Source organism: Phyllostomus discolor, chromosome 2 (assembly GCF_004126475.2).
Source record: "Phyllostomus discolor isolate MPI-MPIP mPhyDis1 chromosome 2, mPhyDis1.pri.v3, whole genome shotgun sequence".
NCBI lineage: Eukaryota > Metazoa > Chordata > Mammalia > Chiroptera > Phyllostomidae > Phyllostomus > Phyllostomus discolor.
This window is the reverse complement of record NC_040904.2, coordinates 9,713,457-9,741,388: the sequence shown is the minus strand read 5'-3', so window position 1 is coordinate 9,741,388 and position 27,932 is coordinate 9,713,457. Positions and strand designations below refer to the sequence as shown.

The 27,932-nt window shown below is 58.3% G+C and overlaps 1 protein-coding gene across 2 annotated transcripts; it reads left to right on the top strand.

Moving 5' to 3' along the window:
• Positions 1-628: 628 nt before the first annotated feature.
• On the top strand, positions 629-27,787 carry ITGB2 (integrin subunit beta 2). Of its 2 annotated transcripts, none has more exons than XM_036017501.1 (16): positions 629-795; positions 11,348-11,408; positions 11,675-11,763; positions 14,103-14,283; positions 14,508-14,678; positions 15,353-15,594; positions 16,592-16,747; positions 18,345-18,440; positions 20,714-20,803; positions 21,687-21,827; positions 23,592-23,779; positions 23,866-24,110; positions 24,275-24,488; positions 24,896-25,131; positions 26,902-27,068; positions 27,282-27,787. In XM_036017501.1, the coding sequence occupies exons 2-16, from the start codon at positions 11,351-11,353 to the stop codon at positions 27,342-27,344; spliced, it is 2,337 nt and encodes a 778-aa protein (XP_035873394.1). In that variant the 5' UTR covers positions 629-795; positions 11,348-11,350; the 3' UTR covers positions 27,345-27,787. The 2 variants fall into 2 exon arrangements, with proteins under 2 accessions (XP_035873394.1, XP_028360331.1); XM_028504530.2 differs by having other exon boundaries at positions 24,275-24,494; positions 24,902-25,131.
• The last annotated feature ends 145 nt before the right edge of the window (positions 27,788-27,932 follow it).

Genomic DNA, 27,932 nt, shown 5'->3' with positions numbered 1-27,932 from the left:
ACGTTCTCCGCCCTCCCCGGACAGACTCTGAGTCTGGGCCCCTCCCTCGACCTGGCTCTTTTCTTCTGCTGTCTGAGCGTCTCCTCCTCCCCATTCATCCTTCTTTCTCCTCGACTCCGGTGGTCACGTGGCTGTCGACTCCTGTGGTCACGTGGATGTCCAGCATCCACGGGACAAAGGGCCGTGTCTTTCTTTTCCCATCTCCTGTGCCCTTGAGCTGCTCACCCACCCCGCTCTCTGATTCACTCTCCAGCTCTGGTGCATGTAAATATTTTTATTTCCATAAACAAATGTTCGTCCCCTGCGTCCCCGTTTGCTCCTTCTCTGACAGGTCCGCCGTTCTCTCTGGGTGCTCAGTCTGCAGGCCAGTCCCCTCTCTGGGGCACTCCCTCTGCGGCTCCCTGTTCCCTGCAGGGCACCGGAGGCAGGCCCTCGGTGCCACCATGGGTCCTTCTTCCGGGCGGTTCTGCCTCCTTCCCGTCGCCCTGCCTCTCGCTGTGGCTTGCACAATGCGTGGCACTTTCCACCATCTGCCTTGTAAGCGCGCTCCTCTGACGCCCCCTCAGGAGCCCATATATAGCAGGGAGGCTGGGCCACACGTGGTGCAATCACCCACATGTAACTACTTCCTCACTTTCCTAGCCTTAGAAGAGGAAGACTTGCGCCTTCACCATCAAAGTCTGGGCTGGCCAGTGTCCTCCCCGACGTGCCACAGAGCCAGCCTGGTGAAGGGTGAGCAGAAGCTCCTGCCAGCGTAGCCGACGCCCTGCCACGGCCTGCAGGACATCAAGCGGAGTGAGTGACATCAAGGTTCATGTGTCTGAGCCGCTCTTTCAGTGCAGAGCAGTTTGGCCCTGTGGCTCTTCCCTGGAGGGTGGCTGTAGCCTTTCCCCAGGGAAGCAGCCCCAGTTGGCCCGGCCCTGCAGGGAGCCCTGATGGCCTTGGTCCCTGTCACCTGCCCTGGGATCATCCACTCTAGGCTCCCTTTTACTGAGACCCCAAGAGGGGGAGCGCTGCACCCACAGCAGGCAGAGCTGTGTGGAAGTGATGGGAGTGTCTGTCACTGAGCACTCCGGGCCCTGGCGTGGTGGGAGGGACGGCACAGATCCCAGTCCTAGGCTTCTGGGTCCCAACAGCCACAGACACTTGCTGAGCCCCTGAGATGAGGGCTGCGAGGCTGGCAGAGCCAGAGGAGGATGGTGGGAGGTGTAGGCCGGGCTGTGTAGGAGGGTAGCGGGGCCACGCCAGCTGTGCCTTCCTTCCCCTGCCTGAGTCAGTCCCCGCTCCCCTCCTGCCCCCAGAGCTGCCTGCGCTGGTCTGTCTCCAGCACAGTGTGGGTATCTGTCTGAGTGTGAGCGTGCATGTTCGTATGTGAGGGGGGCGTGAGTTTGTGGTATGTGTGAGTGTAGGTACGTGCCAAGATGTGTATCAGTGTGTGTGGTGTGTGTGGATGTGTCAGTGGGTGTGTGTGTCTAAATGTGGGTGTATGGGGAATACATGGGGCTGTGTGAGTGTGTGTTGTATGAGTGTGTGCGTGTGTGTGTAAATCTCTGTGAGGTGTGTGTGTTCATGGCATACTTTCTTGCTGGTGTGTCTGTCACTTCTTTCAGATTCTCAGCGTTTCACAAGGCTGGGCCTGAGGATGTGAGAGTGCTGGGTGACAGTGAGTGTTCGGGAGACAGGCATTCGTTGTGTGACCTAAACTGGCCTCCTGGAGGCCTGTCCTGAACACTCGCTGTGGCTTGCACAATGCGTGGCACTTTCCACCTTGGTGCGGTCTCCTGGGACTGGGGGGACTAGAGTCTGGGGTCTACCTCGAGCCCCTCCTCAGTCCCACCTGCCCCTCCACCGGCATCCAACCCCTGTTCTCTTCTGCCGACTGCGGGAGTGTCTGTGTGTGTGCTGGGGACCCCGCTGCTGTCCCCGGCCAACCTCCCTGCACCTGAGCGCTCCTCCTTAGAGGGCACCTGGGACCAGGAGAGGGAGGAGGAGGGGCCACCGTGACAGGAAGGGGAGATGAGTTCTCCGCTGGCTGAGGGCACCAGGGCCTTGCAAACAGCGAGGAGGCCAGATGCTGGGTTGCTGGCAGAGAAGAGCTGCTGCAAAGCTTTGGGAGGTCCTTCGTGCGGCAGCCACTCCGGTGCAGGGCCCCCACCCCACCGGCGCCTGCACTCGGCCCCTTGGGAATCCAGGGCGGGCGTCCCCTTAGCACCGCACCGAGGGCGTCTCTTTCCCGCCTAGTCCTGGCACTGCGCTGGCTGAGCCCACACCCCTCTGTACTGCATCCTGCGCAAGGTCACAGGAAGGCCTTACTCTGTGGATGCCTGACCTCCAGGTGACCTCAGAGGAGTGACCAAGGGCAGGGTTTCCGTGGGAGTGAGCTCAGGGTCTGAGGTGTGCCAGTGTTTCTTTTTCTAGCTGGTGAGCGAGTTGATCAGCAACTGGCAGAGGCGCCTGTGGACAAACGTGGGCTGAGGGCACTCAGGGCTGCCCGAAGGCTTTGCCCGATGGGGGGCGGGGCAGGCTGGGCAGCCAGACACCCACCCACCAGCCTCGGGTCTTCCCGCCGAGATCTGGGTGGGTTTACCTGCCCTACAGTTGCCAGCTTGCACGTGATTTCGTATGGGGAGAGGAGGCAACCCAGGGCCTGGCTGAAGTTCTGCAGAGGAGGCACTGCTGTCCGGGGCAGGGGAGGGGCCGTCCACATATCATCCCACCCAGAGGAGCATGATGTGAGCAGGATGCTTGGCTTCCCATCTGTGAAATGGGAGGGCCTGGCTGGGCAGCCTGTAGTTTAAATCCCAACAGACTCCATAACCAAAGCAGAATCCGTGCCTCACTCCCCAGGGGTGGAGGTGTAGGGGACAAGTGGACAAGGGATGTCTGTGTCCAGAGGGGTCCCGGCCAAGCTCCCCAGAGAACAGGGCTGCAGATGAGTGCCTGCCCTTGGACAGGGCAGCGCCTAGCCTGTGGTGATGCCATGTGACCCAAGGTCCCACCAGCTCAGTGGAACGCATCGGCGGGGCTCATCGTTCTGCTCGCTTGTCACTGAGTGAGCGTCCCCCAGTCCTGCCCGAGGCGATGTCATGGGCGACTGGCTCCGTTTTGCAGATGGGGACGCTGCCTGCAAGGGGTTGGTAGCGCTTGTGTTCGCCCAGGGAGTTGGGGCCCTGGCCACGCCAGGCCCCTCTGCCCAGCGCTGAGCCCCTTTCGGTGAAGTTCTGGTGACACCCACCAGACAGACCTGGCGGGCGTGCTCACTGCCTGTTCCCTTCTGCACAAACTGGACCCCACATGAGGCTGTCGACTGTGTTGCCATCTAACCTCCGACCCTGCCGATCCCCATGGGACTTGTACCCTGATAGAGGGCATCTGCCTAAACAAACACTCTACCAAAGGGAAGCAGGCAGCTGGGCGGGGGCGGGGCTCCCGTGTGTCAGTGGGCCCTGTGATCCTGAGCCACCTGGCACCGTCTGACCGCAGGAGCTGGGCCTCCTCTCCACATGTGGGCTTCCCACGAAGCCGGCTTGGCAGAACTCGGCGTTCAGCCCTGGCAGCTGGGCCAGAAGGGGAGAGGGGTGCCGCCCTGGGCTCGGACAGGCGGGAAAGGGCCTCCAGCACATTTTCTCAGGGTGGGGCGGGCTGCGGGTGGAGTGGGAGTTCTCGACAGCGCTGGTGGTTTCCAGTAGCTTCCACCATTGGCGAGAGGGCACCGTAGTCACGTGGCGCAGGCGAGCTGAGGCTTGGCGGGCACAGCCAAGTCCTGGAGCTGCCCAGTCTGCGAGCCGGACAGGCCTTTCTGCTTCGGCCCAGGGCTCCTTCCTCTGCACTGGAAGGTGTTCATGTCACTGAGCCTTCCAGCAGCCAGGAAGCAAGGCCCGGGAGAGCTCAAGAGCGGGCCGACCCTAGTTTCTGCGTGAGCCCCTCACATGGGCCCCCACCCAGTGCAGAATCCACACAGCGCAGGTCGGAGAAGGGCGTCGTGTGGAGTCATTTCGGCTCCGGGGGAGCTGTGGTGTCACAGCCCCTGGCTCTGATTTGGGGGGAAGAGGAGCGGGCTCAGCAGGGCTGTTGTGGCCTTTAGAACCTGCAGAGCAGGAAACTGCGGTGCGGCTGACCTTCATCAGCAACAAGCTTGTTAAAAACACCTCTAGCAAGTTTCCGTGAGCCCGGGCGCCTGTCTCGGCACCTGAAGCAATTAGGGTCCCCCAGAGAAGCAGCACCAATAGGATGGGTGTGTGTGTGTGTGTGTGTGCCTGTGTGTGTGTACATGAAGAGAGATTTAGTTCGAGGATTTGGCTCGTGCCACTGCAGGACCTACTGTCAGCCGAGACTGCAGGGCAGGCCAGAAACCCAGGGGAGACTTGGTGTTGCAACTCGAGCTGGAAAGCCATCTGGTGGCAATACTCGCTCTTCCTCCAGGGACCTCAGTTTTCTTAAGACCCTTGGTGGATTGTGTGAGGCCCACCTATGCTATGGGGGGGGCAATCTGCTTTACTCCAAGTCCACCGATTTAATGTTCATCTCATGTGAAAACATACCTTCTTGGCAGCATGTAGACTGGAGTTTGGCAAATACCTGGGTACTGTGGCCCAGCCAAATGGGTACATGAAAGTCACTGTCACAGCATCCTTGGTTCTGTTTGATAAGGGAGGCTCCGCTGGCTACAACGGCTTGTCCGCAGGCGCTCAGCGGCTGAGGGCAGGTTGGAGAGTGCTGGCCCTGGGGCCAGGCTGATGCGGTCATGCCTGGGGAAGGCACCGGCCCTGCTGGGACCGTCGCACGGAACAGCAGGCAGGTGCAGTTCGCTCCCTGGTGGATGGGGGTGAGCTGAAACCGTGAGTGCAGGCTGGAGCCAACAGGGTGGGTGCTAGGAACTCTGCCCGGTCTTGTTCCTAAGGGCCCCACTGTCCTGCTTGGCCGTCTCGGCACGGGCCGCCTCCCACAGGCAGAAGCTCCCTCAGAAGACTGGCTGTGTCTGTCCTGATCCCTTGCTTCCCTGCCAGGCCTCCTGCAGCCACTGCCCTCCACCCAGGAGGTGTCACAGGGTCAGTCACGGCCTCTTTCCCTTTGGCAGGAGATGTGGGGTTGGGGTGGGGTTCGGGCCTCTTGGGGGCTCAGATCCAGCCAGTCTGAGATGCAGAGACCTCCATGCCCACGGGGTGTCATTCCGCTACACTGGATGCTTCTAGGGAGAGGGTCACCCAAGTATTGCACCCTGGATTGCAGCTAGAAGTGGTCCGAGGGGTTTGCTGGGGGCTGGGGAGCTGAGGCAGGGCCCGAGGCTGGCCTCATTGACAGCGAGACCTCACTGAGCCAGGGTTCTCCTCACCTGGGAGGAGCCCTGGGGACAGCAGGGCCACCCCCCCCGCCGGTGCCTTGGTGAGCATCGGGCTACCTGGGAGCACCCTGGCCATGGGGCGTGGGTTCACTCCCAGTGCTTTAGGGTCTGGGGGGGCGGGGAACGCTTGCAGAGCCAGCCCACGGGAGCAGCGCTTCCCCCCACTTCATCTTAGGTTGTGTGCATGTGGCCACACTTCGGCTTTTGCAGTGCAGCAGCTCTGGGGTGTGATGACAGTTCAGCGGGAGTGTTCAGCGGGGTTCGGGTTCTGCAAGGTCTTGGCAGGGGTCAGAATCCCAGAATCAGGGAGGCAGCACCCTGAGGGGAGAGAGCAGCAAGTGTGTCTTTAGTGCGTGAATGAGGGAGGGCCCTGACGTCAGCGGTCCGTCCTTCCCACCACCACGGGGCCACCAACCGTCCTCAGAAATGCCGGCAGCAGGGACAGAATCTTCAGGACCACTGCTCTGCTGCCAGCGAGCGGGGATTTTCTTAGGTGAATGAATATTTTAAAAACCACTATGTATATTTATTGTAGGAAGTTTGGAAAATGCAAACAGGATAATAAAGAAAATCGCAAATACTTACAAGGGTGCCCCCCCCACCCCCCCGCCCCGTAAGTGTTTCTCTCCTGTCCAGGAGAGAAACCCAGGCAGTTCTGGTAAACATACTAGCTTCCCACACAATCACTTTTTACCACGAAAACGAAGCCCTTCACACGTTCTCATTGCTGTGCAGGTTCCGCTGGGTGGGTGTTAGAAATCTTAAAGAAGCGTGCCCCTCGACAGCTGGGCCGGAAATCTCACTACTCCGATAGCTCTGCCTGCCCCCCAGCCAGCGTGGCTTCCTAAAGCTCCCTGGCCAGTGGCATCTCCCCCTTTGTGGGACGTCTGTCGGCCCACGGCCTTTGCCGGGGCCCATTTGCTGTTTTGCCATTAATTTCTGAGATCTCCTTGAAGAGGAAGATCACCACTCCCCTTTTGCATTAGATAGTATTTACATCTTTTCATCTGTCACTCATTTTATGTCCCCATTTGTTGTTTCGGAGTCACCTCTCTTCTTGCCCTCTTTTCCCTTTAGGTTTTCAATGTCACATAGACATTCATCTGCCTTTTCTAGAAATTTATTTCCTGAAGCTGAATTAACAACGTGCCTGCGGTGTGAAGGGCCCTGGGTGGGGGGGGTCCCTGACAGCCGGGCACCAGGTGTGCGGTGCGCCAGTGAGCCCAAGACCGACTGGCCGGGCTGGGGGGGGGGGGTGCCTCAAACCCCAAGAGCCAGGGTCACCCAGGCTCCAACCCCTGGCTTCTCAGTGCAGTTACAGCCCGGGAACTAACACCACCCGCCCTGCCTGGTCCGACTCTGCCTTTCAAAGGCCTCCGTGATTATCATACATTTTTCCCTTCCAGGGGACCCGTTTTATGGCTTTTCCCCAGGAAATGGGTTTCGATGTAATTATTCATTTTTGCTTTCGTGTTTGCTTTCTGATTCACCGACTTCCACCCCCTTTTCGTTGCTCTTTCACTTCTGGATCCTCCAGCCCCGGACGGGAACTAACTTTCCTTTACATCCACCATTAGAGCATCTAGGGCATCCGCTTCACATCCCCGAGGGGCTGAGTGCGCCATCGCCCTGCACGGAGGGCGCTGGCCTCGCCTCCTCTTCCACTGTGTTTGTAAACCCTGTGCGTGGCATTCGTTTCCTCTCCGACCGAAGACAGCTCTTCTCAACCGGCGTGCCGCGAGAATTTTTAAGGCAGGCAACAGCTGACTATTGAGTCAGGGGCACCGCCCTCTTTCCCCTTAGACTGTCAAATTAAAAAACGCAACAGCCAACACGACAGTAGCCGTCTGGTGTAAATGAATCAAAACTATACCTGTTGTTTGGGTCAGATCTTGGAAACGAGTAGACATTTTTTGGTGTGCTGCCGAATTTTAGGAATTAGTTTGTGTGTGCCACGAGGGGGAAAGGTTGGGAATCGTGGACTTAAGAGATAGTCGGGGGGGGGGGCGGGAGAGGGGTATAAGGGGGGCAAATGGTAATGGAAAAAGACAAATTTTTTAAAGAAAAGAAATAATAGCGTTTTGAAATTTCTAGTTAATGTGTGGGGCGGGGCGCGGAGAAGTCTTGTCTTACTCCACTAAGTCATAAGCTGTGTCTCTTCAAATCCCTACTCTCGCACATCACCCACAGTGAAATTAATAGCTGTGACCACGGCCACGGGCGCTTGGACTGTCTTTGGGGCTGGAACTTTGGAGAACTGTAGGCTCTGTCCTCCTCAATCTTCGTGTCCTTTTAATCCAATGGATCCGTCTCGGGACCTCCAAGATGAGGGGCGGGGCCCCTGCCCCCACCGGAGCTGAGCTGTGCTCACTTCTCGTTTGCGTTTATGTAAAGCCAGTACGACAGATCACATCCTGACACTGCGATTTTGACAGGCTGAGGCCTCTTTCTCGTCCATGGCAGACGATTGCTTTTTTCTCCGTGAAACAGCCCTGACTCGCCCACTCCCAAGTGAGCAGGGACCCCTACCTTCTCCTCCCTCTCCTCTCCTCCCCTCCCCGGAATGTCGTCTATGCTCGTGGCCCCCGTCACTTGGTTTGGGGACCTCTTGTAAGTCAGCACTCAGGTGGCTTTAGACTCTGACCCCAAAGGGCAAGGCCAAGCTCCCATTTCAAGTGCTGGCAGTCAGAGCGGCCATGGCAGCTCGAGTGGCCTTGGCCGAGGGCTTGGACTTGGACTTGGGCAAAACCTTCCTCTCCGGCGGCGACCCACGCCGACGCCGGCTCTCCCTGACTCACCGGCTTCGCCTCCCACTGCTTCTTGCTCAAAGTGGTGTTTCTCTTCGAATGTTCCCTTTTCTTCTCTGTCTCACCAAATATGGGTATTTTTTCATGCGTGTGTAGTTTAGAATATTGTCTTTTTTCTTCTAATGCTCCTTCCGCATCTCAGAACCCGACTGCTTAGCACTTTATTTGTGGTGAAGTGGGCCCCTGGGTAGCTGCATTCACTGGGTGCAGAGGGGAGGGTGCTGAGCCTGGTCTTTTGGGAAGCCCGCTGGCACAGGGAACTTGGGGGTGCCACTGCCCACAGTTCCGCTGGATTGTGCCATCTCTCCCCTAGTGGGCAGGGCCCAGGTCCTCACAGGCTGGTGGGGTCTGGGGTTTCTCAAACAGCCTAACTCAGGGTTTTGTATCCTGAGTCTTGGGGATGGGTGCTTCCTAGCTCTGGGGAGATGGCGGCCTAGCTGGGGAGAGGCACTCAGCCCTCCAGCAGAAGGGAGGCAGGGGGCTGTCTGTCGGAGCACCCGCTCTGGCACATGCTCTGCAGGCCTGGCTGGAACCTGCACCCTCCCCCTCTCCTTGCTCAGCCCTGGGGCTCCCACTGGCCTGCTCACTCCCCGGCCAGCTGTCATCGCTGATCCCGGGGCCCTCGGGTGTGGAGGTTGCTTCACACATGATTGCAAGCCAAGCCTGTCCTCCCCAGGGCCAGGCACAGGCCTGCAAACCCCTCCAGTTGGACAGAGGAAACTGAGGCAGAGTGAGCCATTGAGGCAGGCCCGCCACCCAGGCACAGGCCCTGCACAGCGCTGGCCTGGGGATCGGCCTCCGGGACAATGCCTAGGAGAGCTTGGTCTGTGAGTGTGGACAGTCTGGACTGGGGCAAGGCCCGGGCCTCTGAGGTTCAGCCCTGGCTGCCGTGCTGAGCCACTGGGGCCCTGTGACCTGAGGCCCAGCGAGGAGAGTCCTGCCCCACCCAGCCCTGCTTGCCCGCAGCCAGGAGAAGCACTAACTCCCAGGCCCCATGCTCTGCCTCCCTCCCTCTGCCCACCCAGAGCTGCGCGTATCTGGGTGTGCTGTCCCCACTGGCCTGTGGGGCACACAGTGGCGGGGTGGGGCCTTCCGCAGTGGCCATTCCCACTGCTACTGCAAATGAGAAGTAACCCTCGGGGAGAGCGCATCCCCCCTACCCACCCCTCCCCGACTTCCTGTGGTTCAGATAAGGCCTTGCGGCCTGCGGGTCTTGCCCGAACAAAGACGCGGTCCACTCTCTGTGGGGGGAAGTGCAGCAAGGGTGACTGTGCCCAGGTCCCTGTCCTGCTGCCGCTCGGCCCCGAGGAGTTTACAAGCTGGTTGTGGTGACTGTTGGGGCCGGGGGGGGGCGGGTGTCAGGTCTGTGGCCACAGGAGGGGGCAGAGCTGTGTTTGTAGGTCCTGCCCCCAAACCAGGGGACCCACTCACTCTGCCAGACCACGCGCATAGTTGGGATGTTTGGGGAGGGGTTCCCTCATCCTCTGCTCCCACTTAGCCTCAGAAGTGGGGGTGCTATCCTGGGGTCGACCAGACCTTGTGTCCTGGGGCGATGCAGGTCAGCTGAGGATTCAGTGGGCACACTCGGGGCACCGGTCCAGCTGCCAGAGTCTGGGGGACCCAGGTGGAAGGCTGAGGCTGGTCTTGGCCGAAGCCCATGTTCCACAATCGAGGGACCACAACGGGCGGCCTGGAGCGAACCGAAACCGCCTCCCCTGCTGGCTGTGCTTGTGACCCAGGAAGCCAGAGGAGGCCGGGTTCTGCTTTCGACACAGTTGGGAAGAATTGAGGGTTCTGTTTTGACACTTCCAGGCCCTGAGTATAATCTTGGTGAGAAGTAGGGAGCAGGGTCACCTCCAGAAAGACAGGGACTTGGGGTTGGGTGGGAGAAAAAAAAGGGAGGGCCGGATCATCCATGGTGTGTACACAGAGACCCATGGCAGGGACCACATGCACTCAGAAGCCTACAGGCCACAGCAGGGACCACACGGTCCCCAGAATAAGCAGGCGGGCTCTGGGCTCTGGGTTGGGGCCTCTGCCAGCCGGGTGGACCCACCCTGACTTGGGGCCCCGAGGCCACACTGGTGGCCCACTACCGTCAGGCAGTGTGTTGGGGCAGGATGCCCGCGGAGCCTCAGAGGCCCACCCCAGCAGAGCAGCTGGCATCTGAGTTACTTTCAGGGTGAGTTGTGCTGATTTTTGCTTCTGATAAAACACGGCTCCTTCCTGCCTGTGAACTCCTGGCTTCTTGCTGCTCAACACCCTCTCCGCTTCCTTGGTGTCAGATAAAATGTCAGAGCCAGTGACAGTGTTTTCAGACCGGGGGACCCACCTACCCCAGGAAGCCCTGCTTCCCCTCCCCTGCTGTTCTGAGGGGCCCTCGTTGCTCGGTGCCCAGCCCAGGTCTGCGGCCCCTGTGGCGGCCCCTTTCTGGTCCCTGCCCAGTGGGCTGTGGCTTGGAAGGTCCTGCCTCCACCCCCGAGAACCAGAACAGAGTTCGAACACCAGGCCTGGGACCCTGCACCCACGATCGTGCCTCTGGGAGCATTGGCGGTCAGTGACCACTGACTGAGCCACTTCGCTGGACGCCCTGTCCACGCCCCACCCCCTGGCACTGGGTTTGTAAGGACAGCAGTTGCGCATCAGGAAAACAAAACGACGGTCAGCTGCGGCTGGTGCCCCGAACAGGCAGGTAGTGGCTCTGCCTAACGCTCCCTCGCTCCTCACTGCCGGGCGCCCTCGGCTCTTGGGGATGGCTTCTCCTTCTGGTCCTGATTCTGCCGCGTGTCTGTGTGTGGTCGGCATGCGTTTGTTCATGACATGTGTGGTGTATGTGCACATGTGATCGTGTGTGAGGCATATGGTTCACAGGCGTCTCTCTGTAATGTATGCACATGTATGTGTGACGTGTGTGCTGTGTGTTCGTGCATGTACTTGTGTGCTGTGGGTGTGTACGTACATGTGTGCCCTTGTGTGCTGCTAGCATGAGGCCCTCTCTCTGCTCCTCCTTGGAGGCCCGGTGGGCAGGGCAGCCAGGGAGACAGACCGTGCTGGCCTCACCCAGATACTAAACACCCTCAGCAGCAGGGTCAGAGCCTCCTGGCTCTGCATCTCCAGGCCAGCGAGGAGGGGCTCCGTGGGCAGGAAGCCCCAGACTCTGGGGTCTGAGGACTGTCACCAAGGCCCCGTCCCTCCACAGGAAATGCTGCGTCAGCACTCCCTGCTGCTCACCCTCTCCGGTCTGCTTTTCCTTGGGTCTGGTGAGTTCTGCTGGACATTCCTCGTGGGGAAGGGTGGGACCCACCCTCACACCCTCCAGAGGCCGCTCTCTGTATCCTGGCAGACACAGGCCCCCTGGCTGATCCCATCCTTCCTGGTCCTCCTGCTGACCCCCCTTTTCCTTCCACCTCCTGCGTGTGGGCTTGGTCATTTGTCCACCCACCCATGTTCACAGCCCCTCATGCCTGCCAGACTCCACATGGGGTCAGCAGTCCCACTCACAGAGCCTGTCTCATCTCACCCCCAGTTCTCTCCCAGGAGTGCAACAAATTCAAGGTCAGCACCTGCCGGGACTGCATCGAGTCAGGGCCTGGCTGCGCCTGGTGCCAGAAGCTGGTAAGAGCTTCCTTCCTGGCTGGTCCTTCCCACTTGCACACCTCCCGGGATGGACCCCCCCCCTCTGCCTCTGGAACTGCGGGCACCCCAGGACCATCACCAGCCCCTTCCCTAGTGGGACAGGAGCAGAACAGGGTAAAGGGTTGTGTAACTCACAGAGAGACAGGCGGACCCGACGCCGTCCTGGAGGCCAACCAGACAGTGAGGCTGTGCTAGGTTGGTCCAGGCCCTACACCGTGGGCCCCTGGAGGCAGGGGGCAGGGGGAGACACTTGCAGTAGGGGCCCACTCCATGCCCGTGTCCCCTACAGCCCGGGGCACACAGGGAGGGGAGAGGCAGTCCAGCTTTCAGAATACGATGAGAAGCGGAGAAGTTCCCTCCTGGGACCCTAATTCCCTCTTGTCGTTTTAAGGGTGAGGCCCCTGGGAAGAAACACAAAAGCCCAGGACGGCCAGGCTTTTTCCCCCCCGGTCAATATTATAATGCAGGGATACACGGTGCATTCGAATGTCTTGTCTCCTTCGTCTCTTTGAACGTGGGACGTTCTTCTCACCCTTGACGTGCCCGAAGCTTCAGGACAGCAGGGCTGCGTGCTGCCCCCACTGTGCGTTTGTCTGCCGGTCCCTCCCATTCTGTCCGGGTGGACATTTGGTGGGAGCCCCATGCAGGCGGCTCCTGCTGTCACTGTCCCACTATTGATGACACCAGCTAGAGCCGCTCTTGTCAGGCTTGTGCACCGCGACGTCCCTATTTCCCCTTGCACGGACAAGTGATCTGCAGGGAGGTGCCCGAGGCCTGCAGACACTCTGCCCCGTCAAAGCTTCCACCACGAACCTCGGCCTCCATCCCTGATTTGTGCTCGATCGGTTGTCAGTGAGATGGCTGGTTGACTCCTCATGGCTCTGACGTCAGGGCCATGACGTCATCTCTTTCTCGTAGGTAGGGACCCGCTGATTTGTACTGTGTTTGGTAGCTTATAAACTATCGTTGTTGTTTTGACACATTCACGCTCACATTGTTCCCAAGTTGGCCATGGGACGCCCCTCCAGGCCGGCTCCGTGACCTTGGCGGCCCCAGCCTCGTTTTCGAGCACTTTCTTACTCTCGGGGGTAACAAGATCTCCCGGTCGTGGAATCCAGCCCTTCTCTGAGGCTTCCTGGTTCCCTCCCCCGAAAGGCCTGGCTCCAGACGCCTGAGAACAGTTCCTCACTGTCTCGATCCTCTGACACACAGAAAGCCGTCTCTGAGTCGCCAGCCCACGCCCCTGCCCCAGGCAACCCACGGGAGACGTCGGTGTGGTCGGTGCTCCTCCTCCGATGGGGGTGTGGCCGAGCAGGTGGAAGCATCCCTCTCGGGTTGGGGTCCTCCTCCCCTGTCGTGCATTTGCCACATTCATCTGAAATACCGGCAGGCCCCATAGTTATGTCTTGGGGTTGTTGCTTCTCCGTGCCTGTTGAGTTCATTTTATTTCTCAGGTACTTAAAGTATTCGCAGGGCTCCGAAAGTGAAGACAGTACAGGGGCAGCTCAGAAAGCATAGCCCCTCCTCTGCCCCCTCTCCTGTCCCCACCCCGGTCACCAAGCCCCTGTGCCTAGCCGGCCTCCTGCCTGTCTGGTGACTCTCCACTGTGAAAGAGGGCGGAGATGTGAACATGGTTTTTAGCAACTCCCGTGTTAGCACACCCTCCCTTGGGTGCAGCTGGCTGGGGCCCAGTGTCAGGACCCAACCAGTGTGACCTCTTCTTTCCTGCTGGTGTCAGAATCCACGAGAATCTGTGAGGGCAAAGGGTCACAAGGAAAGTACCCTGGCCCCAGTCCTCTGCTCCCCTATGGCCCTTCCTGGATTTTGAGGGGCTTGGCCCAGAGCACTGGCCTGGGGTCCAGGGTTCGGTGGGTGCTCTGAGGTGCCTTGGGACTGCCATGCAGGCTCAGAGGGGACACCCACATTTCCCTGGGAGAGAGCCACACCCCACCAAGAAAGGCTCTGCTGACAGAGGGCAGAACCCCCCGGCCAGACTCAGCTCTGGGCCTCGGAAGTTTCGCCCAACGCCCAGCCCGGACTGGACACCAGTTCCCCTGTGTGTCTGCTGCTGGAGGCAGGGGGACAGCTGCCTGCCCCAGCCGCTGCCGTGTCTGGGGGCCTCACGGAGGAGCTGTCTGAGGCAGGCGTCCCTGGGGACTGTCCAGCCCCCCCACCTCACCCCCGTATTCTAGGGACACTTGTCTTGAATGCCAGAGCAAATGGGGAGGGTCTGCCTCCTCAGACCCTGAAGGTCAGCCCCCACCGCTCCCAGCTTGTGGGCCCTCCACGTTTCCCTCCCTCTTCCCTCTCCCCACCAGAACTTCACCGGGCGAGGGGAGCCCGACTCCGTCCGCTGCGACACGAGGGCACAGCTGACGGCCAGGGGCTGTGACCCGGATGACATCATGGACCCCAAAAGCTTCTCGGAGACCAACGAGAACCAGCAGGGGGGCCAGAAGCAGCTGTTCCCCCAGCGAGTGACGCTCCATCTGAGACCAGGTGGGCTTGGGGTCTGCGGCTGCCGGCCGGGTGTCTTTCAGCCCTGCATCCTGTGTTCTGTGTAAAAAGGAGGGGCAAACATCTGGAAAACACTGTTCTGTTCCCCTCTGAGAAGGCGGCGCCAAGGCTGACAGGCCTCGCAGCCGGCCACCCGCGCGCGCAGCCACTCACACCGGCTCTGCCCCAGCCGGCTCGCCCCTCACGCTGTCCCGTGTCTGCGGCAGGTCAGGAGGCCGTGTTCAACGTGACCTTCCGGCGTGCCAAAGGCTACCCCATCGACCTGTACTACCTGATGGACTTGTCCTACTCCATGCTCGATGACCTCATCAACGTCAAGAAGCTGGGGGGCGACCTGCTCCGGGCCCTCAATGAGATCACCGAGTCTGGCCGCATCGGTGAGGGCCGCAGCTGAGCCTCCACCCCACCCCACCCCCACCCACGTCCCGAGGGACAGGGCACGGGGTGCGGGGGGCGGGGGGAGGAGGCTTCGCACAGTGCCCCTGTCTGCATCCTCACCGAGGCCACACCTGGGAGCTGGCTCTCCTGACACCATCCCACACCTCCCTCCCCTCTCCTCTCCTCCCTTCTCCTTTCGTTTGTTCCTCAATGGGTTTGAAAGACAACAGTCCTACAGCGCCAGTCCTGCAGAGCAATCACAACTTGAATGAAATAATCATGGCACACGAGCACAGCCCTGACCTCTGGGCAGAGGGGCCTCAACGCCTGGCGGGCACGGGCTCGCTTACAAAGTGCGAGTCTCAGACGCACATGTGTGTGAGGGGAGTGGAACGTCACACTCGTCTCTGCTCCCTCCGAGCTGTTGTGTCTGTGTGTGGGGACACACACACACTCACACATACCTAATTACACACGGACACACGCTTGGTCACGTACCTGCATGCTCCCACGCCCCATGGGCCCTCCCCCCTTCCTCTCCTGCCCTGTGCCAAGTGGGGAAACTGAGGCCCCACCCTCGTACTCCCCAGGCTTGTAGCCCCGCCCCCCCAGCACCTGGTGCCACCCCTGCTCCCCCCACTCACCCACCCCTGCCCCCACCTCTGCCCCTCAGGCTTCGGGTCCTTCGTGGACAAGACCGTGCTCCCCTTTGTCAACACGCACCCCGAGAAGCTGAAGAACCCGTGCCCCAACAAGGAGAAGGCGTGCCAGCCCCCGTTCGCCTTCAGGCACGTGCTGAAGCTTACCGACAACTCCAACCAGTTCCAGACCGAGGTGGGGAAGCAGCTGATTTCAGGAAACCTGGACGCCCCCGAGGGGGGGCTGGACGCCATGATGCAAGTCGCAGCGTGCCCGGTAAGGCCCGGTCCCTGCTCTGTTCCTGGGTCCCCCAGCCACAGGCCCCACCTTCACCTTGAACACTCTCAGAAGACCCTGCAGTCACCCAGAGATGTCACTGTTGTTAGTTTGTGATGTGGGGCACATCTTCTGAAGCCTAAATGTGAGCAAACGATCTTGTAAAGCAAGACCACTGAGTGGCCGGATGCTGGTGGTTGCTAGAGCAGAATTGCCGCCAGCCTCCTTGCCCCTTGGGAAACAAGAGGTGTCCTCAGAGGCTCTCCCATGTCATGTGGCTTAGGTGGCCACATCTGGCCTGCCCCTCGCCCAGCGACCATCCCCTGCCCCTGACTGCCCCCTCACTCACAGGGTCCTGTCTGGTCAATCCACCCACGGGGTTCATGATGGCAATGGTACAACACCATCACCTCGTGGTTTTAACCTCGCAGTCCTGACCTGCCAACTGGCTTTTCCTCCTCCAGCTTCTCTGCGGGTCCCTGCGCACTACTGTCCTTACGTCACCGACACACACTTCATTTCTGTGTGATGTCCCGGTGACAACAGGCGAGTTGCTAACGCACCTGCCCCTCTCATCCCCCACTTCGGGGCCCCTGAGGTTCTTTCCTCTTTGTGTCTGCAGTGTTTTTACGCTGTGACAAACTTTCCTCCAAGTATTTTCTTTTCTTCTTTGGGAATAGTCCCTGGGGATTTAGTCCCTCAGAGGTGTATATTTTTTCATAGAAACATGCATGTCAGTTCCCCTCTGGGTCCCACACACGCGCTGGGCATTTGGGAACGCGTCGTCCTACAGAAGTACCTCCAGCCCCAGGCGCTGGAATCTGGACCACCCTTGGGAACCAGAGTTGGGAAGCTGGTCCCAGCTTGCATCTTGTCTCTGGGGCCTCCTGCCTGAAAACCCTGGAATGGGGGGACAGGCGTAGCCCCTTGTCACCTCCCCTCTGTGAGAGCCCCACGAAGGGAACTGAGGCAGGTGACCCCGTCTTCTCCCTCTCAGGATGAGATTGGCTGGCGCAACGTCACTCGGCTGCTGGTGTTTGCCACCGACGACGGCTTCCACATTGCAGGTGATGGGAAGCTGGGGGCCATCCTGACCCCCAATGACGGCCGCTGCCACCTGGAGGACAACATGTACAAAAAAAGCAATGAGTTTGTGAGTGCTCCCCGTCTAGGGCCCTTGTTGGGAGGGGACACAGCACGAGGGACTGGGGAGGAAACCCTGGGCCAAAGGGCAAAGTTCGGGGTGTCTGTAGTTCTGTCCAGGGGGACCGAAGGCCAGAGTCACTCCAGGCTGGCTGAGGAGCACTTCCGGGGGTTCAGAGGGATGGGAAGAGGCCCTTTGTCTGGGGTGAGAAGCTGTACTGTCACGAAGAGGTCAGCCATTCTCCACTTTGGGTGTGCAGCCGCCATCCTGAACCGCCAGCTCTCGCCTGGCCTGCTGTGAAACGGTCCTCTGCACCCTGAAATCATCAACTCCAGGCACTACACAGCACCTCAGAGATGGTATAGCTCAGGGATCTTCGCCCCGAACCTACAGGCTCCAGGGGCGGGTGTCGGTGGATAAATGCCAGGGGACCATCACTTGGACAGGAGAAATGTGCCATCTGAGGTTCCAGTGAGCCTCTGCTTGAAATCGAGACTGTCCCTCAATCATGAAAACAAGGCGCCCCATGCTGGGGGTGGTGTGGGAGCTCCCACACAAGGGAAGTTGGAGGAGTTCCCCGGCACCGTGCAATCACAGACACCCCCCTCTGCTCCTTCTCGTTTCTGCTTCCCACGTTGGGAGAGGTTCCTTCTGCAGTGCACCGATCAAAAGCATGTCACCACTTTCACATTTTCTTATCAACTGATAGTTGTTGGTGCCATTTCATTGCCATTTCAATGCCAATAGGAGTCACCAAGTTGGGATGTGGTGAAGAATCTTTATTCAGTGCAAACAGCTCAATTATGATAAGGCTGTGAGGTTCCGCAGGGTGAGGCCCCTCAACGTGGCCCCTCTGGCTAGACAGCTCTGCTCTGCTCCAGTCTGCAGGGGTCCAGTCTGCTGAGGTGGCTTCCTCTGGTGTTGACACCTGTAGACAGGGAAACCCAGTCTTTGGTGGGAAGAGAAAATGTCCTCCCCCACCAAGCTAGAGGGGAGCTGCCCTAGAGAGAGAGAGAAGTCCCTTTGCTTGGTCATCCATTCTCATGCAAGTGAGGATTCCAAATCCTCACACTGTGATTGGTCCAGAAAAGCACGATCCTAATTGGTCAGAATGGAGCCGCTCTGGTCAGTGAAGATGCCCATGGCGCTCTAACTGTGCAGCACCAATTGGACCTGGAAAACCTCAGTCTTATTGGTTGGAATACGGTTCCAGGAACTCCTTTATATGGACTGCCTCCGAGGGCAGGAGCACAGTGCAGGCATGCAATTCTGAGCGAGAGGTAGGCAGCTCTGCTCAGGCTTCTCCCTGAAGCAGGTCTTGCATGAGAGGTCCCTGTTCAGAAATGGCTTCCAGGTTCAGTTTTTACATTTGAGCCCAGTCACACCTTCTTGCTAGTTACCGTTTTTCTCAGGGTCATCATTCTTAACTGGTTTCCCTTGCAATCCTGTTATGTTGCTCGTTTGTCCACATCATTGGGAAGGGCCCTCGGGCCAGCGCGGGAAGGACTCAGCCTCAGGCCCCTGCTTTGTGCTGGGCAGTGTGGACGGTCAGCCTGGATAGCTTGTGCCGGCCTCCGCACTGTCCGACTGGGCATCTCCTCTCCAGGACTACCCATCGGTGGGCCAGCTGGCACACAAACTGGCTGAAAGCAACATCCAGCCCATCTTTGCTGTGACCAAGAAAATGGTGCAGACCTATGAAGTAAGTAGACTTAAGGTCTTGGGCAACAGGGCGGGACACGGACATTTCAGTGTCATCACAGGCTGAGTTTTGCTTCTGCGTGCTGGGTGTGTGGGGCAGGCGGCCACGCAGGGCCACGGCTCAGGGGTGCGAACGCTGCTGTTGGGAAATTCAAAGCCTCTTCCTGCCACGTGACGTCTCTGTGTGGGTGAAAGAGGGTTGCTTCCCTTGAAATGTAGCGTATTTGCAGCACATGGCTTGGCATTGGCTCATTTTGGCTACAACGTAGTGAGTGTTTTGGAGCAGCGGATCCAGTTTTTTTATTTGACGGAGACTCTCTAGGCTTTCATCCACGTACATGGAGTATGAGCATTTTCATGAAGTCTGAGATGATATTTCAGGAAAGGTCACGAATGTAAACATGTGGCTTGGTGGACGCCCCAGGGAAACACACCCATGTCACCCACAGACCCTGGGCCCCGGCCAGCGGCTGTCCCTTCTCGGAAGCTGACACTTCAACACCCCGAGATCACTTCCCTTTCTCCGCCTGGGGAACCGTGGTCCTTCCTGACTTTTCTGAATTACTGTCTTCACCACATTCTTTAGTAGCCTGGAACCCTCAGGGGGGTTGCCTCCTGTTCCTGCCGCAGCTTCGCTCCGTCTGTCCTCTCTTTCTGGTCACCGTTGTGTGTGTTTGGTGTCTGGCCAGTGTTTAGCGAAGGAGCTCCTCTTGCCCTGATGGGCATGAGGTTCTCCCGGCTCCTCACCGTCCCTACGCCCTGTGCAACAATCTCCTGCCATTGGTGAGCCCGCTGTGGCCTCTGCTCAGGAGGGGCAGGGCGCTTGATTATGGCCAATGGTGAGACCAGCAGTTCCTGCTGTCACTTTCCCCAGACTCTGGAGAAAGGCCAGAACTTTGCAGGGCACACAGAGAAGTGGGAGGGGGCAGGCAGTGGGAGCTGGCCAAGACACAGGGACAGTGCCCAGGCCCCCTCCAGGGCTATTGGCTGGTTGCAGCAGGTTCAAAGTCCACCCGCACTAGCTGCATGGGCACCAGCAGGTCAGGACCTCGCAGCTGCGGAGGTGACTGTATTATGAGACGTGACAGTCCCCTTCACACCAAATTGTAGTAGGTCCCGGCTGTTTATTGTGAGCAGCAGTAGTTGTGTTCCAGAATACAGGGTGGTGACAGGGTGCAAGCTGAGACGGGAACTTGAACCCCAAACTCTCCCCTCCTAGGAGCATACACGAGGCCCTGGGCAGGTCACAGGCCTTTCTGAGACTGTCCCCTGACTTCCTTTCGCAATGCTCATGAGAAAGGGGTGTCCAGGTGACCAGTGATTTGTAAGGGCAGTGGTGGACACGGGGCCCTCCTGGTGTTCCTGCAACATGGCTCCACAGGGTAGAGAGGACAGGATGCGGAAGCTCGAGGCTTTCCCAAGTCATGGCGGAGTCCCACTGCTGGAGTGGATGGGGAGTGGGGTGATGGAGGCCAGAGGGGCTTGGTGGCCAGGCTGTAACCATCCTTGTGAGCTTCATGGAGGTCACGGGACCTGATTCTGGGTGGTCACAGAAGGGCTTTGATGCAGGAAATTGGCCCAACCATCAGTCCCATAGGGCAAAGTGTTAGAGCAATCCTCAATGAATGATGGTGTGACCCTTGAACCAGGCTAAGGTGCGTGTGGGGGAGAAGTGGTCCAAGCCGCCCTGGCGGCTGGCCCCAGGCCTGTCTGTATTACCGGTGCTTGGGCCTGCTACCCCACGGGCACAGCGGAACCAGCTCACCCTGGCCTGCCAGAGTGGACTATCTCATTGCTTCTAACATGGTCATTATGAAAATCCAGTTATATCAACTTATTGAAATGCTCCAAACTCACCCCTTCCTGAGGCCTTGTCACATTCTCCATCACCCATGCCCTCACGGTTTGCAGCGGTTACACCTGCACGGTGGGAACACTGCCTAACCATCTCTTCAAGGCACATCTCTCTTCAGCTCTTTGTTCAGCGATACCAGCAGTGTGAAGTCTGCCCAGGTGGAGTATTTACACCAAGGAAATTGGCAGATGCTATAGCTCAGGGTGTTCTCCCCTGAGAGCCCGATGCTAACAGTTCACCAGCACACCACTAACTATGCACTGTCTTAACTAAGTACTGGGAGACGTTGGGTGGGGGGTCGTCTGAGTCAGTGTACAGGTGGGAAGGAACCCTCTGGGGTGTTACAAACCGGCAGAGGCTGAGAGATTTCCATAGCCCCGGGATTGTACCGTGACCCACCTGGTCTTCTTGCCCGACAGGAACTCACGAAGATTATCCCCAAGTCTGCGGTTGGGGAGCTGTCGGATGACTCCAGCAACGTGGTCCAGCTCATTAAGAATGCCTACAATGTGAGTCCCTGGGTGTTCTGCTGGGGGCCAGATGCCATCCCCCTGTAGGTCAACAAAAGGGTGTTCTGGAGGGGAGACCCCATGCCTTGTATGGACCACCCGCAGGCCTTGAGGGCAAACTGACTCTGGACTTCCGACAGGGCCGCTGCGCCTTCTCTGGTCGCTGGCATGGCACGTGTCATGTGGGACCCTCACCAGCGCCTTCTCTGAAACACATGCCCAGGCCGTCTCCTCGGCCAAAGGTTCTGATGGCCTCCCTGAGCCAGGCTCTCTGGAAGCACCCTACAAAATGCCAAAGCCATTGAATTTCGTTGAAGTCCCACCGAGGAGGCTCTGATGGCTTCTTGCATGTTCTCGGAGCCCTGTACTCCCAAAGAGGGTCCTCCTGAACCCCAGCTGCTGCCTACGTGTGTTTCCCTGTCTTCTGGGGTGGTGCACCATTGTGGGCTGATTCACCATCTCTCTGCCGATCTCTCTTTTTCTTTCTCTCTCTCTCAGTCTCTTCCTCCTCATTGTCTCTCTGTCTGTCTGTCTGTCTCCCTCTCCTCACTCTCTCTCTGTTTGTCATGTACTGCAGTTTTCTAGCTCCTACCTGTGCCAGGCACTGGGGATTCAGAGGTGAGCAGGAGGGTCAAACCCCATTCTCAGCGGGCTGAGACCTGTCTCCATGGAGGTTCCTTCACTGGCCTGTCTCGAGGGCGGAGCCCTGGTGTTGGTAACCCGACACCTGTTCTACGGTGCGGTACCAGGCACCTTCCCAGCTCTCTGTGCGCCTGTGGGCGCAGGGAGAGGGGAATGGGGAAGCGTGCGAAAGCCCAGACTTGGAACTGCCTGGGAACAGCAGAACGACCCACCTGAATCAGCAGCCACTCTTTGCCCACAGAAACTCTCCTCCAGAGTCTTTCTGGATCACAACGCCGTCCCCAACACCGTGAAAGTCACCTATGACTCATTCTGCGGTAACAGAGAACCACGGAGGAACCAGCCCCGGGGGGACTGCGACGGTGTCCAGATCAATGTGCCGGTGAGGTTCCTTCCCAACATTCTAGAAGGTGCTCTCCCAGTGGCAGCTAGAAGGGAGTGCACCCAGGCGAAACAGAAAGCTCAGAAGTAAGTCATGGGTAGGAGCCAAGGTCCGCCCACCAGAGGTCCAGTTCCCTTCCTTTGGAAACCTCTCAGGCAAAACGGGATCCACATAAGTTTATCTTCCCTGTTAAGGAGGAGCAGGCGGTGTGCTTAGCACCGTCCTTGGCACAGGGCATCCTTGTTGTCATCACCCAAGAAATCCCTGGCGTAGCCCTAATGACCACAAGGTCGGCAGCGCCCCCTGGGAGCAGACACTGGAACAGCGCTTCTCGGTTAAGGGTGTTCTTTCCACCCGCTACACATCTGGGTTGGTTTTCTTTTTTTTTTTTTTTAAAGATTTTATTTATTTTCAGAGGGGGAAAGGAGAGAGAGAGAGAGAAACATCAATGTGTGGTTGCTGGGGGTCATGGCCTGCAACCCAGGCATGTGCCCTGACCGGGAATCGAACCCGCGATGCCTGGTTTGCAGCCCGCGCCCAATCCACTGAGCTACGCCAGCCAGGGCTGGGTTGGTTTTCTTGATTTATGTTTTTGTTCTGTTTTTTGAAAACACATTCAAGTAGAGGCCAAGCAGATGATTGGAAACAAACACTGACGTACTTCCTTAATATTTTAAATTTATCATGACCATAACAATTACATTTTTCCTTTCACTGGCTGTGAACTAATCAGCAAAATGCTTGCTTGTATTGCAGTATTAAATATGACACTAGAATGTCTTCAAACATATTACTTACTAAATGTTACACGAGAGTTTTTACTGAAACGTTTCCTTCTTGCACTGGGTGATTCACAGGAGAATTTATTTAATCTTGTGGTTGGCTGATTGCTTCATATACACATATGTTTCCTGCCATTTCTGCTCTATGTTAATGTACCATTTGGAAATTTATTGAAACTGATTTGGGAGTGCCTTACTCTTGACAAGCTGGCGTTTCCTGAAGCTCAGGGCTGGTGTCCACCTCCAGCAGGCGTGTGGCTGGCAGGGACTCTGCTCTGTCTCAGCCTGCCCTCTCAGGCATGATTTTGACCCTTTATCCCGGGTGAGAACACGGTTCCCCATTCCGACGTTAGGACCTCCTGTGGGACTCTGGCACGTCAGCATGCTGAACTTAGGGACAAAGTATATGTCCTTTCCAAAGTCACTGTAAAATCCTTTTGACCCTGGCTGGCATAGCTCAGTGGATTGAGTGCGGGCTTTGAACTAAAGCATCACAGGTTCAATTCCCAGCCAGGGTACATGCCTGGGTTGCAGGCCATAACCCCCAGCAACCACACATTGATGTTTCTCTCTCTCTCTATCTCCCTCCCTTCCCTCTCTAAAAATAAAAATAAATAAAATCTTAAAAAAAACTCTTACAGCTCAATGAAAATAATATGTACCCCATTTAAAAAATCCTTTTGAATGCTTGTACGGCACAAAGCATTCTGAAAGCCATCTCCCCAGCCGAAGTGCAGGCCGGAGATGGCCGGTGCGGGGAGGACCACAAGATGGCGCTTGCCATGTTCTGGCGTCTAATCTTCTTCTTATCTCAAGCCCCAAGTTCCGGAGAAATCCTTTAGTGTTCATTGTTCTTCCCCTGCCCCCACCCTCCATCCATTCCCTCCCGGGACCCCTGAGAGGCCTACGCCCTCCACGCCTGGAAGCAGGGTCCCAACCCCAGTGCCCTGGCCTCTCCTGAGCTGTGCTTTTCCCTACACAGGTCACCTTCCAGGTGAAGGTCACAGCCACAGAGTGCATTCAAGAGCAGTCGTTTGTCATCCGGGCGCTGGGCTTCACGGACACGCTGACCGTGAGGCTACTTCCCCAGTGCGAGTGCCAGTGCCGCGACATGAGCCGGGACCGAAACCACTGTGGGAACAAGGGCTCTGTGGAGTGCGGCATCTGCAGGTGAGCCACCCCGCCCCCAGGTCAGGAGCCACACACAGGGCAGAGGGTCCTGGGGAGGAGCCCTGAGCGGTGTCCCTCCTGTCCAGGTGCGATGCCGGCTACATTGGGAAGAACTGTGAGTGCCAGACGCAGGGCCGGAGCAGCCAGGAGCTGGAAGGCAGCTGCCGGAAAGACAACAGCTCCATCGTTTGCTCGGGGCTGGGGGACTGCATCTGCGGGCAGTGCGTGTGCCACAGGAGCGACGTGCCCAACAAGGAGATCTTCGGGCAGTTCTGCGAGTGCGACAACGTCAACTGCGAGCGCTACAACGGCAGAGTCTGCGGAGGCGCTGGTGAGTGCTCGGGAGCCAGGGGCAGAGTGGGCGGTGCGGCGGACAGGCAGACGTAAGGCCAGGAGTGGGTCCTGGGGCCGGGCCCTGGTGAGTGGGAGGCCGAGTCGGGGGTGGGGGCTGGGGCTGGGCAGGGGTGACTCTGTGGGGTCCCTACTGTTTCCCAGACCGTGGTGAATGCCGCTGCGGCAAGTGCCTCTGCAAACCGGGCTATGGGGGCTCGGCCTGCCAGTGCCAACAGTCCACAGAGGGCTGCCTGAACCTGCGGGGGAACGTTTGCAGTGGCCGAGGCCAGTGCCTGTGCAACACGTGCCAGTGCGACTCTGGCTACCAGCTGCCCTTCTGTGAGGACTGCACAGTGTGCCCCCATTTCTGCAGCGACAAGAAGTGAGTGCTCCCCCTGCTTGAAACCGGCGCGCTTGTGAGCCCCCCAGCAGAAATCTGCTGCCTGGCTGGGACCCCAGGAGGAGATGGGGGCTGCCCTCCTCCAGACGTCCGCACACCCACTGCTGTCCTTCAGCTCCAAGAGCCACGGCCGTCTGGGGCCCCATCTGTCAGGCTTCCAGGTCCCGGGACCTCTGCCCACCTCACTCCCCAGGAGCACCACCTCCCGCCCCAGCCACAAAGGTCACACGGGCACCAGGGTTAGCCCCTGAGCAGCCAGGACCAGCCCCACCAGGGCCACCCTGGTGCCCAAACACCAGCACTCTCTCCTAATGTTGCTCGCGCTGCCACACGCTTTCACACAATTTTACTCCCTTCACACACATGCTCATGCAGTGGCCCCTCTGCAGGTCCTGTGCTGAGTGCCTGAAATTCGACAAGGGCCCCTTCGTGAAGAACTGCAGTGTGGCGTGCCAGGGACTGAAACTGCTGAGCACGCCCCATGAGCGGAGTCCGTTGAGGAACCCCAAGCTGACACGGAAGTGCAAGGAGCGCGACTCGGAAGACTGCTGGATGACCTACACCCTGTGGCAGTTGGATGGGAAGGACACACATGATATCTACGTGGAAGAGATTCGAGGTGAGTCCTTGCCAGACGGCGCATGGGCGCAAGACCTTGAGTTGTGGGGCCTCTGGTGATGCTGAAGCTGCCACACTGGGCCCTCTCCTCATGGGAAGGCCAGCCTGGCAGGGCCATGCCAGCATCCAGGACCGTGGGCCTCCTGCCCTAGACTCCAGTCTCCGACCGTACCTTCTGGAGTTGTGAGGGGCAGGGCATAGCTTGTGCCCTAGCTCGAGGGCATGGGACTCTGCTGGAGGGACTACATGGCCCGAGCCGGTGATATCCCCAGGGATGCTGACCAAGGCCTGGATCCCTGTGTCCCCGAGCTGGTCCAGAAACAGCTATGTGGCCAGTGGACAATTTGCATGCTCAGAGCTCAGCCCTGGTGTGGGGGAATCCAAGGCCCCTCAGAGACCAGGCATCGTGTTTCCCAAGTGCTGCTCACTGCCCATTTGCCCGGCTCCAGGTCTGTACCAGGCCTAGTAACAGTGCAGGACACAAGGACGCCAACCCTGTCATCTCAGGATTCATGTGCCAGGGGGGTGGGAGTCCCTCGCCAACACGTCAGAACACTAATGCCAAGACTGGGGGGCGGAGGGCTGCAGCCAGGGACACAGTCGCAAAGAGCATGGCCAAGCACACTTCCCGAGCTCACAGGTGAGGTCTCTTGGAGGAGGACGCATTGCATGTCAGGCCAGTGATGAGAGCATCCATACGTGGGGGACAGTGGGTGTACAGTCTGGGGCACTGGGTGCCTGTCGTGCGAGGCCCCTGTGAGTCCTAGGAGGCATTTGGGTCTCTTTCCAAATGTGATAAGGAGCCCTTAGCAGAATTTCAGGAGAGTGAGGGACAATCTGAACTGTGTTCTCAAAAACTGGACACAGACCTGTGGCAGGGCGTGGACATTAATCTGGGGGGTGCCTGCTAAACACAGGACTTCCAGGGGCCCAGCTGGATGCAGACCGGGAGGGGCTGCCGAGGTCCAGGTGCTGAGGCTGGGAGATGGAGAGGGTGGGCTGGGCTGGGTCACCGGGTCTGTTGAGGACAGAGGAGGGAACTGCCCGCTGATGGAACACAGGGTCCTCATCAGGAGAAATGAGGGACAGGTGCAGGATCCACAGGCCATGATGGGGTACTGGGGGGGTGAGGGTAGGTCAATATTGAGGAGTTACATTGGGTGACAATGACAGGGGTACGTGGGGACACTGGGACTTGTGGTAAACAGACCCCCATGGATGGCTTAAGGGCTTTAGACAAGCAGCATTGAGAGCCCACAAACTCCCAGCACCTCCACCTTGTTCCCGCCCAGAGAGGCTAAGGGGACACAGGGCTGGGATGCCCAGCTACCCAGGTGGCTGCACGTGGGTCAGCAGGCCACCAGGGCCCCTGCAGTACTGAGACCCGCTCTCAGCCCCCTTCCCCACAGCGGGAGCCCTCCTTGTGGCCTAGAAGGCTCCACGTCAAGCGGGGAGGCTCCGTGTTCGCAGCAGCGTCCCATCCGTGCTCTGCCCTGGCTAGCTGGTAATCGGGGCCCTTCTTTCTTTGTAAACAAGAGTCCACACAGTTGCATTTGGAGCTGCATGGCCTGGCCTTGACCCGACCCTGCCCTGACCCAGACTTGGGGCTGGGTCAGGTTGTTTGCTCAACTACTGATGGCTATAAGCCGGATAGTGGGAAAGATCTGTCCGCCTGAGGACTGAGCAGTGACCTGGGACAGGGGCACCCAGGGGGCCTGGCAGCTGGGGAGAGTCTGATGCTGGGTGTGTATGTGCTTCTTCCCCACCTCAGAGTGTCCAAAAGGCCCCAACATCGCTGCCATCGTGGGGGGCACTGTGGCAGGAGTCGTGCTGATCGGTGTCCTCCTGCTGGTCATCTGGAAAGCTCTGACCCACCTTAGTGACCTCAGGGAGTACAAGCGCTTTGAGAAGGAGAAGCTCAAGTCTCAGTGGAACAACGTGAGTGGTCGTCCCTGGGGGCCCTGGTCCCGCATGGGGGATCTCTCCATCGAGCCCTGTGTAACCCACACACAGGGCTACCGCCTCCCCTCCCCCACCACCAACCTTAGAGCTCCTGGGTGCAAGCCCTGCCAATGGGACTAGAACCAGCGGGAAGATTGCCCTACTGCTGCCTCCCCTGCACTCACAAGTCCAACTTGCTTTTCTTACCAGGATAACCCACTTTTCAAGAGTGCCACCACCACAGTCATGAACCCCAAGTTTGCCGAGAGTTAGGGGCACTTGGTGAAGACAAGGTCGTCTGAGCCCACCAGATGGAACCACCCACAAACCACGTCTCCTGCATCAAGCCGACTGCAACCCTGCTCCGTGTGGACATGGCTTACAATGCCTGATAACTCCTATTAACCGAAACTCACCGTTATTTTCTGGCTCAAAGCGACAAGGCAAGATGATTATGTGGACTCCTCAGGAGACACAGTTGCCCCTTCTGATGTGTATTACCTTTTAATACAGACTTGCGAAAGGGATCGCTGGGGTCTTACACGCTTAGATACATGTTTTCCTGTATAAAAATGAGGGTGGCTGTCTGATGAAAGGTGGTAAAAGCGTATTTATATTTGCACTGATTATCAGGGTATAAAATCACATCTGTTGATTATACTGTTCCCCAATCATGTGTATAGGAAACATTAATAAACTTTCCTAGAGTCTCTCTATGGGAGCTTATTCTGCAGGCTCTGTCCTCCCTCCCCCACCCTGCTCTCCACACACTTGAGGGGTCCATGCTAACTTCAACCCCAGGCCCTCCTGGGGCTCGACTTTCTTGTCTCCTTCTTCCTCTGTTGGCCATGCGTACAAGGC